General features: G+C 45.5%; 1 protein-coding gene across 1 annotated transcript in view; it reads left to right on the top strand.

Annotated features, from left to right (window-relative positions):
• MYRFL (myelin regulatory factor like) overlaps window positions 1–3,109 on the top strand; it is a 123,147-nt gene extending 120,038 nt beyond the window's left edge. Inside the window, exons 25-27 of the mRNA XM_035002139.1 lie at window positions 2,040–2,160; window positions 2,504–2,578; window positions 2,729–3,109. Coding sequence (XP_034858030.1) covers window positions 2,040–2,160; window positions 2,504–2,578; window positions 2,729–2,815 — 283 coding nt within the window. The 3' untranslated portion in view covers window positions 2,816–3,109. The remainder of the gene's footprint in view (window positions 1–2,039; window positions 2,161–2,503; window positions 2,579–2,728) is intronic.
• The last annotated feature ends 9,887 nt before the right edge of the window (window positions 3,110–12,996 follow it).

Here is a 12,996-nt window from a genome sequence, read left to right as displayed (position 1 = left end):
AGAGGTCAAATACACTTGTCCTGAAACTCACAGCTAGTAAGCCATGGAGCTGGGTTTCAAACTCAGCCCATCCTTTAAACCATCACTTTCCTGCCTTCCTGATGAAATGAGAGATGTAAGAATATTGCCCCTTCCTGGCACGTAGTAGGTGCTTCATAAATGGTAGCTTTTATTATGACTACCTTTCCTTCAAAATCACAAAGCTCTAATTTAATCTATTCTTACCAAGTATTTAAAATAATTACGGTACTTTAAGACTTCAACCCACTTCACTCAAATTATGCAGTGAGCTACTCACCAGGAAGATAGATGGTTTTTATTTTGTGTCTCTCTGGATTGTAGTCTCTCCTTTTCTGCCCCCTCCACATTTCCTCTCACCTTCCCTTTCCTCTGTCCTCTGCTCTCATCCTCTGCTTCCCCAGCTCTCTCCTTCCTCCTCCATCCATTTCCCACTGCTCTGCCCCGTCCTCTGTTTCACTCAGGCTTCAGACTCTTTTCTCTCATCAACTTTGCTTCTACAGTGAGTTGATGACACTGGACCCAACTGCTTGCCTGGGAAAGGTTTGTTTCAAGCAGCAAGTATTTTGTGACTCAGAACTCATCACATTTCACACAGAGCAAGAGCTAAATGGACTATCTTCTACACTCCCTGAGTAGCCTGGAATAGCCTTTCCTCATTCATTCCTAGCTTCGATGGAAGGAAATAAGCCAAAATGGTGTATCCCCTGAAGTGGCAGAAGACCATCTTGAGCCACTAAATCAGGCTTTTTAGTTTAAGAACCATTTTCCTAATATGGGTAACTTAAAAATAACACACATACTCAACTGAGATTGTAGGTTGTCCCACTTGTGCAAAAAGATCACTTCCAAAGACAGATGGATCTCATCCTCTTGGTGATAATTAATGGGCTAACCTCCAGAGGAGAATCATTCTTTCTGGCAGGCCTTCCGCTCTGATAGCTGTGACGGTAGGTAAATTCTAACGGGACTCAGCCCCACATCCCTTCCTATTTGTTTACCTTGTTGCTTCAAACAGTATGTACTCAGATCAGCGGTTTGTAGAATCCGAAATCCTGGAAATTTGAGGTAGATGCAAATTCAGTTGCCAGTGAAAAGAGAAGGGATATCTCCAAAACCGATTTTATTTATTTATTTATTTATTTATTTATTTATTTATTTATTTATTTATTTATTTATAAAGATTTTATTTATTTATTTAGAGAGCACAAGCAGGGGGAGGAGCGGAGGGAGAGGGAGGGAGAGAATCTCAAGCAGTCTCCTTGCTGAGCATGGAGCTTGATCTCATGACCCTGAGACCATGACCTGAGCCGAAACCAAGAGTTGGACACTTAATTGCCTGAGCCACCCAGGTGCCCCCAAAAGTTATTTTAAGATCTATGGTGATAAGAACTTCTGCTGCTGGGGTGATTTCAGTGATGAGATTAGGTCTTAGAGACTGTCATATGCACCCTCAGGTTGTTTTGATGGGTTCAGGCTGCCGTAACAAAAACACCATAGCCTGAGTGCCTTAACAAACATTTACTTTCCCCCGTTCTGGGGGTTGGGAAGCCCCGTATGGAGGCTCCGGCAGATTTGGTGTCTGGTGAGGGTCTGCCTCCTGTTTCACAGAAGGCCGGTCACTGTGTCTACCTGGCAAAGGAACAAGACAGTGCTCTGAGGTCCTTTTGGAAGAGCAGTGATCACACTCATGAGGGCTCCACGCTCAAGACCTAATCACTTTCCATAGGCTCTACCTCCGAACACATCACACTGGAGGTTAGGATTTTAGCATATGAATTTGGGGGAGGGGAGCACGAACATTGTCTATCACAGTAATCATCTGAGACTGAGTTTCTTTCTGTAATAAGGAGATGTGAACAGGCACATTGGCATTGATGAGCTTTGTGTAATAAGATGCCTACATGAAACCAAATGGGTGTCCCAGTTACGTTCCCACAGGTACCCCTTTCTATCAAGGTGTAGTCTAGCGTAGCTGGTAACTGCTTTCCCTTTGCCCTTTCTTTCTTTGTCTCTCGAAGCACAACAGAGCCATTGATAGTCTTCCAGTGCAAATTCACCCTTGGAAATATATGTTTCCATGGCAAAAGGGGAGCCAAAGGGATACAAAGCCGCCAAGAAGCCTCCCAAGAGATGACACAGGTAATGGTTTCCAGCCCCTGGGCATTCCGTCCCCGGCCCCGTTCCCGTCCCCGAAGAAGTGTGTCTAGAATTGTGGCACGGCCTCTGTTCCCCACATGAGAGGGGAGCCATGAGCTGCCCGTCGGGGTTTCTCCTCGCTGGCTGACCCGAGTCACAGGGCTCTGCTCAGCATCTTCCAGGTGTCCTTCAGAGGCTGCAGACTGTTTTAGGGACTCCTCTCAAAAGCTGTCGCCACAGATACTTTTCCTAGAGGAGTCAAAGAAATGCTTTCTCAGACTATAGTCTTTCCCACGGAGTGTAACATGTGGTTATGAAATGGATCTCTCTTTCATTCATTATTTAGGGCTATCAGCACATTCGGAGCCTCCCTGTGGCCCCATTCTTTGACAGCATGTACCATTTCCGTGTCGCTGCGCCGGTAAGCTTGCTTGCTTTCCTTTCCTTTTTTTTTTTTGCCTTTTTCTTTCCAGGGAGAAAGAAAGAAACAGACCATTAAATCAATCAATCCATCAATTACTTTAACCAATTCTCACATTAATCATTCCTTTTTTCTTCTCTGTTCTGACAGGATTTAGCGGACTGTTCAACGGATCCTTATTTTGCGGGGATATTCTTTACAGATTACTTCTTTTACTTCTATCGGCACTGTGTCTAATTTATTCGAGTTTGGTGGAGGACTTTGCCAAAGAAACATACTCAGAAATACGGTCAACAGAAACATAGCCTCTTGCAATTTCTTTCTTCTCTTTGAAAAACATTCACATTTATTGCCATAGGACTTTTTCAAGGCTTTGGCTTCCAACAGTTTTGAGCCATTAATGAGGAGAATAAAGTGTTGGCTGCAACTTGAGATAATGTGGTCTTTGATTTTACCGGGACTATGAAGAAAACATTTCTTGAGGGAGACAGCACGGTTGGGCTTGAAAATACTGCTTCTGGTATTAAGGAATCTTATGAGGTCAAAGAGGCAGGTCTGACTTTACTTTGTCCGATGTGTTTCTTTTCTTTTCTTTTTTTTTTTTTTTTAGAAAGACAGCGAGAGAGGGAACACAAGCAGGGGGAGTGGGAGAGGGAGAAGCAGGCTTCCCGCTGAGCAGGGAGCCCGATGCGGGGCTCAATGCGGGGCTCCATGCAGGGCTCGATCCCAGAACCCTGGGATCCTGACCTGAGCCCAAGGCAGACGCTTAATGACTGAGCCACCCAGGCGCCCCTGTCCGATGTGTTTCTTACTGTAGCTTTTGAGAAAAATAAAAAGGCCCATTTCAGCCATTTCAACTTGGACCCACTAAGCAGACTCTTAAGAATGTGTGATACGGTGTGTGTTAAGGGGATGGGTGGGTGTTGTCTGCTAGCTGAGCTCACATTTATGCAAACTATTGCTATGTGTTTGTGGGAGAGAAGGAATGGGAGGGAGGGAGGGAGAGAGAGAGAGAACTGTATACACTAGAGTACAGTACATAGCTTGCTAATGAATTGGATTTAAGAGAAAAAGTTGCAATTTTACCCTATAATGCTTGATGGACACTAAGTTTTCTGTTCTCTCTTGTGAAGCACTAACTTGTGACAAGTCTTTTAAGATAACCCAGATAATGTAGGCCCAGAGAGTTACATTTAATCTTCCAGTTGTCATTGTTTTTGGTTTTTGTTCTGTTTGTCCTCCACATACGAGGGTTCCTCTTACAGGGCATTCGTAACCATCGCCATTGTTTACAGCTGAATTAGCTTTTGGATACTTCTGTCTGGCTTATGGGTACATTTGTATGCCTTCCCCAACTCAGAATGGCAGAAATCCTCTAGCTGGAGACTATCAACCATGTCTTTTATTTTCTGTATTCTGATGTTTTGACATTTGGGGATCTGGTCTCTAATGGGACTCTACCTCCTAGGGTCAGACAATTCCTAGAGATAGTAAACAACTTGCCCATGAGTGCTTTTCAAATAACAAACCAACCAATCCAGAGTCCACACTGCAACCCACCTCCTGTGTCAGGCTCTCACACTCCACCTGCCCTAACCACATCAGGGCCAGGTACCAGACAACTAGGCACAGCCCCTGTATCCCAGAGCCTGCTAAAATTATTCAAACAAGCCAATCCCCAGCCTGTTCACCCTGCCTCACCTGTTCCTTCCCATAGAAACCACAATAAAGGCCCTTGCCCATAGCTTCCTCAGCCTCCTGACTGATCCTGGTGCTTCATTAGTGTGCCCGCCCCCCAACATGTGGCATATCCCCTTCTCTTGGGAACTGTAACAAACTCTCTTTCTATCTTGTCAATGGCAACCATTAGCCATTCCAATACCTCAAATTTTCTATGAATACACTATATCTTAGGACATGGAGATTTGAGCCCGTCTAGCTCTAGTTCCATGTGACAAGGCTGCTGAGTGGCTGGCCTTTCCCTCTCTTACTGTTGGCCTGGGAGTCAGTTAGGAGATGAGAGTATTTGATTTTTTTTTCTTTACCTTAACAGTGATGATCAGTAGTAGTAACACATCCTCCTCTTCCTTATTTTCAAATATTACTAAACTTGTGCCACGTGAATGGAAATTAATTGTGAGACCCCATCTATTAAGAAAAGAAGAGATATGGTCCTTGCTCTCCCAGAAGGCATTTTGAAATGAACTCAATGACACGGAGGTAGTTTAGCCCAGTAGGACCTGACACTTTGGATCCCAGCAGTCCATGCCTTGAGTTCAAATCCTGACCTTATCTTTGTACCCTTGGGCAGGATACCTAACTTCTCAAAGCTTCAACTTCCTCTTTTAAGGAAGAGGAGAGTGAGTATCTAGACAGGATTACATGAGATAAAATATGTCAAGCACAGATAGGCTGTAAATAAATATTAGCTATTATTGTTATAACTGCACATAACAGAATCATTATAAAGATTACAATGGGATTAGAAAGGGATTGAGTCACTGACCACTCACACATACATCAAGGCATGTTTGTCAACTGTCAAAACCAAACTTCAGCTAGAGCATACACATATGTGTTACATAATATTTGTATTTTTTCTATATTTGGAAAATTGTTCCCCCTTTTACTAACTGCATAGCCTTTGTGGAAAATTAAATAAGGTAGGTAATTCTTGGGAGGAGGATTTCAGGATTCCTGCAATTGCCTGGACTCAAATTCAGACTTGGTTGTCCTCAGTTGTCATACTAGTCTATCCAGCATGCCCTGCATCTAGAGCCTTCATTTTTCCATTTCATTTTTAATAGCATCCCAGGTGTTTGGTGTGGGAGAGACTCCATTAATTTGATTCTTCCACTAGGAAAGGAATCTGGTCAGCAGTAGGATTACAGAGTTCTTTCCAGCACACAGACGCCATGCTCTTATTCACGCACTTACATTCCTGATAACATGGGGGGTTCAGATACTTAATGTAGCTCAGTAACATTTCCAAAAGAGGATTTCTCTCAAAAAAGTACTGTTTTCAAATTAAATTCTATTACAAAACCAAAAGTCTTTTCCCCACCACAACAAAACAAAACAAAAGGATGTACGACAGGAGACTGTGTTGAAAGTCTTCAGAAAGGAAGGATTTAACATAGTGAACAGACCTGTGGCAATCTGTGGCATCCCGAGATTTGTTAAGCCTACTAGGCGAATAAACTTTGCTGGAAGATTCTCTTTGTATTTAGAAGTACTTCTCCAGTTGTGAGATGTCCACTGTGGACCATGCTGCTTCAGGTCAAAAGATTTTTCCTTATGCCCAAGAATTGCCTGACTCTCTACTGGAATATCCCCCAATTTAAGTAATGTCTATAAATCTTTCTCCCCAAAGCTCATAACCTCACTCTAATCATGAGCAAAACCTCAGACAAATCCAAACAGAGTGACATTCTATGAAATACCCGACCAATACTCCTTAAAATCCTCAAGGTTATCAAAAACAAGGGAAGTCTGGGAAACTGTCAAAGCCAGGAGGAGCTTAAAGAGGCATGAATTCGCTGTGGTACCCTGGATGGGAGCCTGGCACCAAAAAGGGGCAGCAGATAAAAACCAAGGACATTTCAATAATGTATGGACTTTTGTTAATAAAAATGTTATCAATGTTGGTTCATTTATTGTGAAAGATGTTAATAATAGGGGGAACGAGGTGTGGAGTTTATGGGAACTCTGTGTACTGGCCTCACAGTTTTTCTATAAATCTCAATTTCTAAAATTAAAAAAATTATTTTAAAAAAGTCAAAAAAGAAGTCTATATAAGAGCTGGGCTGAAGTATCACATGCTGCCACCCTGTCATTTGTGATAACATAGGATAAATTCAATCCTGAAAAACAGGTACAATTTAACCTCAGGTCACTTATATCTTAGTTACAGTATATGAAATACAGTAACTACTTTGCCAATTATTTGTCAGATTCTGCATATCAATTTATTAGCTGCCCCCAATGTCATAGAAAATGCTATATAATATAAAATATAAACACTATAAAATATAACACAATCACATAATCTAAACAAGTAGAATTATGATAATTTTATGAGTTCTAATAAAGAAACTCTACAAGATTTTGAAAGTTCTATCAGATTTTTAGACAACCAAATCATAAAAATTCACTTAAAAGTTTGCATGCATGAGTTCAACCCTGCAGCATTTAAAAGAAAAAAAAATGTAGAGCTCTTAACCTACCTCTTTTCCCATTTTTATTTTTACTTCTTTTGCCTAAACAATTTTGGGATTTCAACTGTAGTGGCAGATTCCCAGCAACACATTATTAAAGATCTCCAACAGAAGAGCAAAAAAGCCATTCTGTTGGCAGTTTACAAAACCCTTCCCAAACCTCCTCTGGCTGGATTCTCACAACGACCTCGTGATGTTGGCCATGAGGGGACTTCTATTCCCCCATTCTGCAGATAAAGAAACTGAGGCACAAAGAGGTTAAGTAAGAACAAGAGATGAGCCAGGTTTTCTGGTGCTACATTTCATCCCTTTCCCCTCTATGACCTATCTTCTTCAGTGCGGACACCACACAAGACTTAAGCCTGGGTGGCCCCAACACCGGGAATATATTTCTCACAGTGCTGGAGACTGGACGTCCAGCAGGCTCAGCATCTGGCAAGGGCTCGGTCTTTGTGTTGCACCCGGTTGCCTTCTTGCCGTGTCTCCGTGCAGGCAGGTGGAGAGAGAGAAAGAGGGAGGAATCACGCTCTTTGGTGTCTCTTTTTCGAAGGGCACTGATCCCACCATGAGGGTTCTCTCCTCATGATGTCACCTAAACCTAATTACGTCCCAGATGCCCCGTCTCCACAAACCTGGATACTGGGTCTTCAACATATTCCAAAGGGAGACGACTCAGTCAGTAGCATTATATCACTTACCCTTAGGAAATGTTTTCCTTTCTTCATGACTCTTTGGAGTTTGCAAGAGATCGCCAACTCAGATATGGACCCACGCAAAAGGCATTAACAGGCGAATGGCTCCGGTAAGTGATGTTTACACTCACCAGGTCTTGAAAACTGAGAGGATTTATTTGAGGCCATTGACTTCCGGCCCCAGAGTTGAGAGAAGGCAGAGGGACAGAGAGGAGGGGACTCTCCGGTGGCCACTCAGTTCTGTCCGTTGATATTGCACTGGGGCTGAAGGGCTCACTTAAGAAGGCTAAATACCAGCTGCAGGCTGAGGAACACTTGAGGAAAATCTTAACTCGGCAAAGCTAAAAGCATGTGGGCTTTCATTTCTTCAAGGACACGTGTCATTGATTTTTGTGTCTGATTCTGAAGAGCCAGATGAGCTCTTAAGCAGTATCCAAGGATTCCAGAACCTAGTGCATTTTTCATGGTGGTTGTCGGAAGCTTGCAGCACCGGGGACCCCCGATTTACCCACGGTGCTCTGCATCCAACCCCATCTTTCCTTGGCTGGGTTCCGTGAATGGGGAAAGTCTTCGTCACGTAACTGGAGGGAAGGATGGGTGCCAAAGATCACAGTCTCAATCCTTCAATGTCTCCATGGCCCCACCCGCATATAAATGAGATCACATTTGAGAAAGACTCCCAATAACACGTCTTGGCCAGAGCTGAGTTCTCAAGCCGTTTTTAGCCGCACCAGTCTGACCTCCTGTTTAACTGCAGAGGAACTGGAAAAAGAACCGGAGTCAGGGCCAGGAAGCTTGGTCTGGGGCCTGGCTCAATAATTGGCCCGTGGTGTCATCTCAGATACTTCGCTCTCCCGGGTGCAAAATCAGACCCAGAATCGCCTGCCACATTAAGAGTTATTGAGAACACTGGAGGCCAAACTGACGTGAAGTGGCAAGTCTCGTGAGGCGGCAGGTGCTGTGGGAACACCACAAGATTAAATTAAGAAGGGTCTTTGGGAAGACATTATTTTGAACAAGTAAATAAGCTGGAAATCCTCACTTCTTTTGATGAGCTTCAGCCCATTATGCTCAGGGGAAGTGACTTACCTTTCCATTCACCATCTTCTTCACGTGGAAACCATATTGCCGAGCACAGAGTAGATGCTCAATTAACATTTATGAAGTGAAAGGTGGGTAAATAAAAAATTTCCTCATATTTCCCAGTGTATATGGCAAGATGGCACAGTAAGCCAGATTTGAATTGTTCTCTCTTTCACTGTGGGTTTTTTTTTTTAATTGTTATGATTTGGAATAATAGGATGTTATTACTCTTCTCCAAACACCTTTAAATCACTTCTAAATGATTTCCAATAGAAACGAGGAAATCACACAGCCCATTGCATGTTAGATTTCAGACCCTGATAGTCAGCTACTGCCTATTATTCATCATTTATATTTATACTGCTGAATTTTTTTTCATAAAGCACAACTGCATAAGAATCTAAATTAATTGCAGAGTAATTATAAAGCACTTAGTGAATGTTTCATATTAGATCCAAACATGGAGCATTACGACAGCAATTAGGCTGCTGTGGTTTTTCCCCTGAAGTGAGTCGTAAGACCTCAGGCCTATCATCCTATACGATTACCAAAATTGGTTTCCTTCTAGTGCGGATATTCTTGGCTCTCAAGAGCAGTCCCTGGAATTATCTGCAGTAGAGAAGCTACTCAGGATTATGTTAAGAAGCAAAAGGCTTCATTACTTCACGAGGGGCCCACTGACCTCTGGGAAGACACTCCACTGTAGATCATCTTTCACACATTGGGCCCCGAGCGCTGGTAACCATTGGCTCATTCTCACTCTTTCACTGAGACATTTGGGGAGGACTTTCTATGTGCCAGACTCAAGGGAACGAGAAGAGCAGGGCATCATTCTGGACCCTCCTGAGGCATCCCGCATCCGGTGCACCAGCCAGGTGGCCGCCCAGTTAGCCACCCAACAACACGAGAAGCGTTGTCACTGGCGTCAAAGTTGTGCTGGGAGTGGACAGGGCAGGGGCGCTAAGGCTGTCTCTGAGGTACGTGGGCCGGAGGATGGAAGGGGAAGCTTGGAGCAGGGAAGAGACATCTGAGCTCTCTGGCTCTGAAAGAATGGAATATGGTTTTGGGTTTTGTCTGTTTCTTTTTTAAACAGAAATTAAAAAAAAAAAAAAGGTAGAGGTTACATATGAAATCAATTCTTGATAAGAAAGAATCTGATTTTAAGTGCACCAGGAACTGCCAAGAGAATAATTACCACCCCCACCCACCTGAGCCAGCCCTTCTGCTAGCTTTGCTCACAGGAGAGGCACTCCTGTTTCTGAAAGACACCCCTTCTTTTCCTCAGCTCCGAAAGCCAGCCATCTGTCCCGGGAGATTCAAGGGAACTGTGGGAAAAGCACAACACGTTGGGTGGGGCTTGGGGTGACTCAGGGAACTGGCAGTGAGCTTGTGGGTGGGGAGGCTGCGCCTCAGGACCGTGACTGACTCACTCATCCACCGGGAGCGTGCTCTCCGTGCTCGGGGCGCCATCAGTATTTGGGCCGCAGCCGAGGGCCGGCTGTCGGTAGCATCTGCCTGCAAGGCTTAGGGTCACTCTGCCCATTTTACAGTGAAGAGTTCTTCCTGCCTGAAGAAAACCTACTTCTCATTTTGATACCTCAGGTGCTCATGGTGGGAAGAGCTGGGAGTACCTCTTAAAAGTCCTCCCCGTATGACTTGCCCCTTCTTTGGGCAACAGGACCCCCTGATTTTCCCCTGGCAAACTGTCTTGCTCCAGTCCTCCATCTCTATGGAGCCAGTAAGGCTGACACCCTCCCTCAGGCCAGGGAAGAACACGTGACTCCGGCCCCGGTGAATCAAATGGGGCCTTCATTCCTTTGGCAACAGCACTTGGGCTGGGGGTAACTGTATGGCCCGATTCAGGCTCATCAGAACCATCCCTGGGCGTTTGCCTGGAACTGGAAGCGAAGCGGTAGTCCCGGGGGAGTCATTACGCTGGCTGGCGGCGGTGGGCCTGAGCCGCCGGGGCGGCTTGCCTGCCTGAGAACGAGGCTCGCACGAGGGAAGCGGAGCTGAGGGACGCCCAGGACTCACCTCAGACGGGTCGAGCCCGGCTCAGCCGTCCACCCGGGCCGTGATGAGCTGTGGCCGGGTGAGAGGGTGGTGCGCGGCGGCCCCCTCGGACCGGGCGCGGGCGTGAAGGCGCCTGTCCGCAGGCAACGTGGAAGGGAAGGGAAGCATCTTCAGGACGGCCGCTTTCCCTCATCGGGTCCCTATTTTTCAGACGTGATTCCTATTTCCATTTCACAGAAGACTTAGGGTTACGTCCGAGACCCTGCAAGTAGTGGGTGACACATGTGGAATCTGAGACCCGAGGTCCAACTGGTTTCCTCAGCACGGTTCTGTCCACCGTGGAAGGAGCTGCTCTCCCTTCCTCGAGCGTCGCAATCGTATCTAGTTTTCATTGTCAAGGGTTTAATGGTGCCACCTCCATGTTTTAAGGAAACCATTAGTGGTGATCCGGAAGGCGCAGGTCAAGGAAGCAAGGCCGAACCACGGATCTCGAGGCGTGCGCGCTGTCCACGAATGAAGAAGCGAGCGAACGTTCCCGCGCGGCCGCCCTTGGGGATCGGTGGGCCCCGGGCCCGCGGCGCCGGCGGGGCTTCGGGCAGGAGCTGAGGCGGCTGAGAATTTCATTCTTTCTAAGTGTGAGTAGCAAAAGCCGCGAGCCCGGTAGCGTGTCTTGTTACGAAGTGCCCCATCGGGGGGCTCAATCTCAGATGTACAGCTCGTGCTTCCACCACCTTAGACTCCTCTGCTCTCGCCTTTGTGTCCCGTATCCCACCAGTCTTGGGGCAGGGGGGAGGGGAGGGAAGGAAGAGTTCGTCAATACAATCGCAAAGTTGTGCTTCTTGGTCCCTGATGTGACCTGCCTGCAGGACGCAGCCCTCCCCCCTTCCCCCCCCCCCGCCTCATCCTGGTCCTCAGTGTCCCCGGGGAATGTCATCCACGCGCAGCAGCGGTCCTGGTCCTTCGCTGTGATGGGACAGGTGCCATTCTCGTTTCTCTTTTGTGGCTCTTTGGGGAGTGGTCTCTGGTCACTGCCAAATTTAGTGGCTCCCCCACTGAGAGTGACCAAAAATGCCCCAAGTGGCTGCGGCGGGTGCGGCCGCTCCTGCCCACCGGCCTCTGGCACGCTGGTACCGCGGGCGCCGCCTGCCGCCTCTGCCATTTAAAGGACCCTGGAGACTCACCCCATAGTTAGATGTGCTTGAATCCTAAGTGCATGGAGATTTTAGAACAAAATGTAAATAAATACATGCAAATGTAGGGGCACTTTTTGGACAGACTTTCTACTGTTACCAAATAGTGCTTTGTTTAATCCGATCTCTGAGGCAGAGTCCAACCAACTCCTATGGAGCCTTTTTAGAGAGGCAAATGTATCCCCCACCTTAGCTCCTTCGCTCCTGGGCGCAGGAGGATCCTGATGACCAAGTCCTCCCAGGAAACTCTGTGCCGGTTACCCCTGAGAATTGGTGCTTGGCAGCTAACTTCTCAAGGCGGGAGTCTCCTGGCCCTTCCAGTAGGCTAGCTTCCGTTTTTCCTTTGTGGCAAGAGCAAAACCAAACAAATAAAAAATTGAGAATAGCACTGCTCCTGAGAAATACATAAACCCAACTGGGATATTCTCCAATTGAGAAATTTTCTCTCCCCTGACCCAAAGATCTCTGACCTTTTAAGTTTTAGAACAATGCACAATTATTTAAGTCTGTACACTAATACTTCTTTAATGTGTTTTAATTTTTTTATTCATGTCTTAGTCACAGACTTTCTGGAACAAACTGTTTTTTAAACAAACCAAATTTAGGACATCTATTTAAATCACTTTTGAAATGCAAAGAATTTTTTTTTTTTTAAATAGTGATTTACGAATGGCACCATTCCATTTCCATTCTGACGCTTTGACAGGTTAATAAATTTATGTGTTCATGTGATAAATTTTTGACCAGGGGACTGGAAGATGGAGAAAATGATATGAGTGGTAAAAAGAAGGAACAATGGTGTGTGTGTGTGTGTCTGTCTATGCACATAAATTAGAGTTAAGCTAGAGTAAGGTAGTAAAATGTTTTCTTCAAGCCACTCCAGGATTCCTGGCTGGGTCTCAAAATTAAACTGACAAAGGCAGATTAATAGGAGAGAAGCACACAAATTTATTTGGTATAAATTTTACAGGACCCAGGAGCCTTCATAAGGAAATGAAGACCTGAAGAAACAGATAAACCTGAGTCTTTTTATGCTACATTTGCTGGGAAGTGGCCAGTCATGTAAAAATATGATAGGTCAGAAAGTATGAGGTAAGTGTAGTAAACTGGGGGAAATTGAGCAAGACCTGTTTGTTCAGATTCTTCTTGGTGGTGTCACTTTGTCTTCAGAGATAAGAACACTCCCTTCCTCTAGGTACAAGTTGGACGTCTCTCGAATAGGG

Source organism: Mirounga leonina, unplaced genomic scaffold (assembly GCF_011800145.1).
Source record: "Mirounga leonina isolate KUSES-001 unplaced genomic scaffold, KU_Mleo_1.0 Mir_126, whole genome shotgun sequence".
Lineage (NCBI taxonomy): Eukaryota > Metazoa > Chordata > Mammalia > Carnivora > Phocidae > Mirounga > Mirounga leonina.
The sequence above is the reverse complement of the archived record's forward strand: the minus strand, read 5'-3'. Positions and strand labels throughout refer to the sequence as shown.